General features: G+C 41.2%; 1 protein-coding gene across 1 annotated transcript in view; it reads left to right on the top strand.

Annotated features, from left to right (window-relative positions):
* Positions 1 to 240: 240 nt before the first annotated feature.
* LOC310632507 (protein HEG homolog 1-like) overlaps positions 241 to 1,612 on the top strand; it is a gene marked incomplete at its 5' end in the record, with an annotated part of 27,485 nt that continues 26,113 nt past the window's right edge. The window contains 2 exons of the mRNA XM_083349737.1: positions 241 to 260; positions 302 to 423. Of these exons, the coding sequence (XP_083205863.1) occupies positions 241 to 260; positions 302 to 423 (142 nt within the window). The remainder of the gene's footprint in view (positions 261 to 301; positions 424 to 1,612) is intronic.

Raw genomic sequence — 1,612 nt, 5'->3', positions numbered from 1 at the left:
GAATAAAATATCCTAAGGGAAATTAACAGCAACTTTTTAATTTGAAAATTGATAGAAAGTTTTTGTGTACATATTTACGAGAAAAAGTAGGACTAAAATTAATTCCTTTCTATTCTGTTTCAGTCAAAGAGAATGGTAAATCAAGTACAGAGGGCCTTTTCTCCACTTATCACCTGAACAATATCTCCATTTCAGTTCTGTCTGGCTTAGACGGGGAGAGGACATTACGAACCCCGAGAGATGTCAGTGATGCTCACAATGTAACACAAGGATCCATAGCCTGGCACAATGTAACCTCTAGTTCTTCAGGCCTCACCAGTTCTTCATACCTGTTAACTCTAGTAGAAACAGATTTAACTCCTTGGATCCCTGATTTCACTGAAGGAACAAGCACACATTTGCAAGCTTCTTCAGAAAAAACAGGTAAGGATGAAAGACATCTGGTTTCAGTTTTCAGAACACTCTAGTCAGGGGTAGGCAACCTCGGCTCTTTTATGGTTCATGGACTTCATCTCCGAGAATTGGAGCTATGCTGACTCAGGAATTCTGGGAGTTGAAGTCCATGAGTCATAAAAGAGCCGAGGTTGCCTACCCCTGCTCTAGGTAGTCCTCGACTTATAACCACAACTGAGCCCAATGTTTCTGTTGCTAAGTGAGACAACTGTTAGGTGAATTTTGCCCAATTTTATGACCTTTCTTGCCACAGGTTGTTAAGTTAATAATACAGTTGTTAAGTGAATCTGGCTTCCCCATTAACTTTGCTTGTCAGGAGGTCGCCAGAGGGGAATCACATGACCCCGTGACGCTGCAACCGTCATAAATATGAATCAGTTGCCAAGCATCTGAATTTTGATCATGGTGGGATTCAAATATGTGAACAACCATTTCTTTGTGTGGATGCTGCTTCCAGAAGTCTGTTCTGGGCCTGGGCAACAAAAAATTAGCTACCAGTTCTGCCGAAGTGGTGCGAACCGGCTGAATCCCACCACTGACCACGGGGATGTTACAACTCTCATAAGTGTGAAAAGCTGTCATTCATACGTAACTTTTTTTCAGTGCCATTGTAACTTCGAACAGTCACTGAATAAACTGTTATAAGTCGAGGACTACCTTGGCACTTGCAAAAAGAGTCTTGCCTGCTCTTCTCCACGGGAGCTAAAATTAATATTGTCTATTCATATAATATACAATATGTGCCACTGTCTGGAATCTTTTTTCCTAGAAAAAGCCACATAGGTTCTCTTGCTTCTCATAAGCTCCCTCACTTCTCCCATCCTTATCCACATGCTAATTATGTCACATATAGGGATAAGCATCTTTCCGTCTTCTAGAAAACAATTCAGTACCAAACTGGGAAGCCACAGTCAAAATCATTAGCCTTGTAGAGGATTATTGATTCGGCTCTTGCTGGTCACGTCATCTGCCCTGGATTCCTTCCTTGATATTGCAACATATTAGTGTCCATCAGCCTCATCTCTTATCACGGCCTCTCCCCACACATAGTTCTTTTTGAAAATTTGACTCAGCACCAGTCAGTTGATTTTGCAATATTAGAGGAAATGTCAAATGCATGTTCCTTCTTTCATCCTACCATTGTAAGTTTAATACAGCA

Source organism: Vipera ursinii, assembly GCF_947247035.1.
Source record: "Vipera ursinii genome assembly, chromosome: 1".
NCBI classification, from domain to species: domain Eukaryota; kingdom Metazoa; phylum Chordata; class Lepidosauria; order Squamata; family Viperidae; genus Vipera; species Vipera ursinii.
The sequence above is the reverse complement of the archived record's forward strand: the minus strand, read 5'-3'. Positions and strand labels throughout refer to the sequence as shown.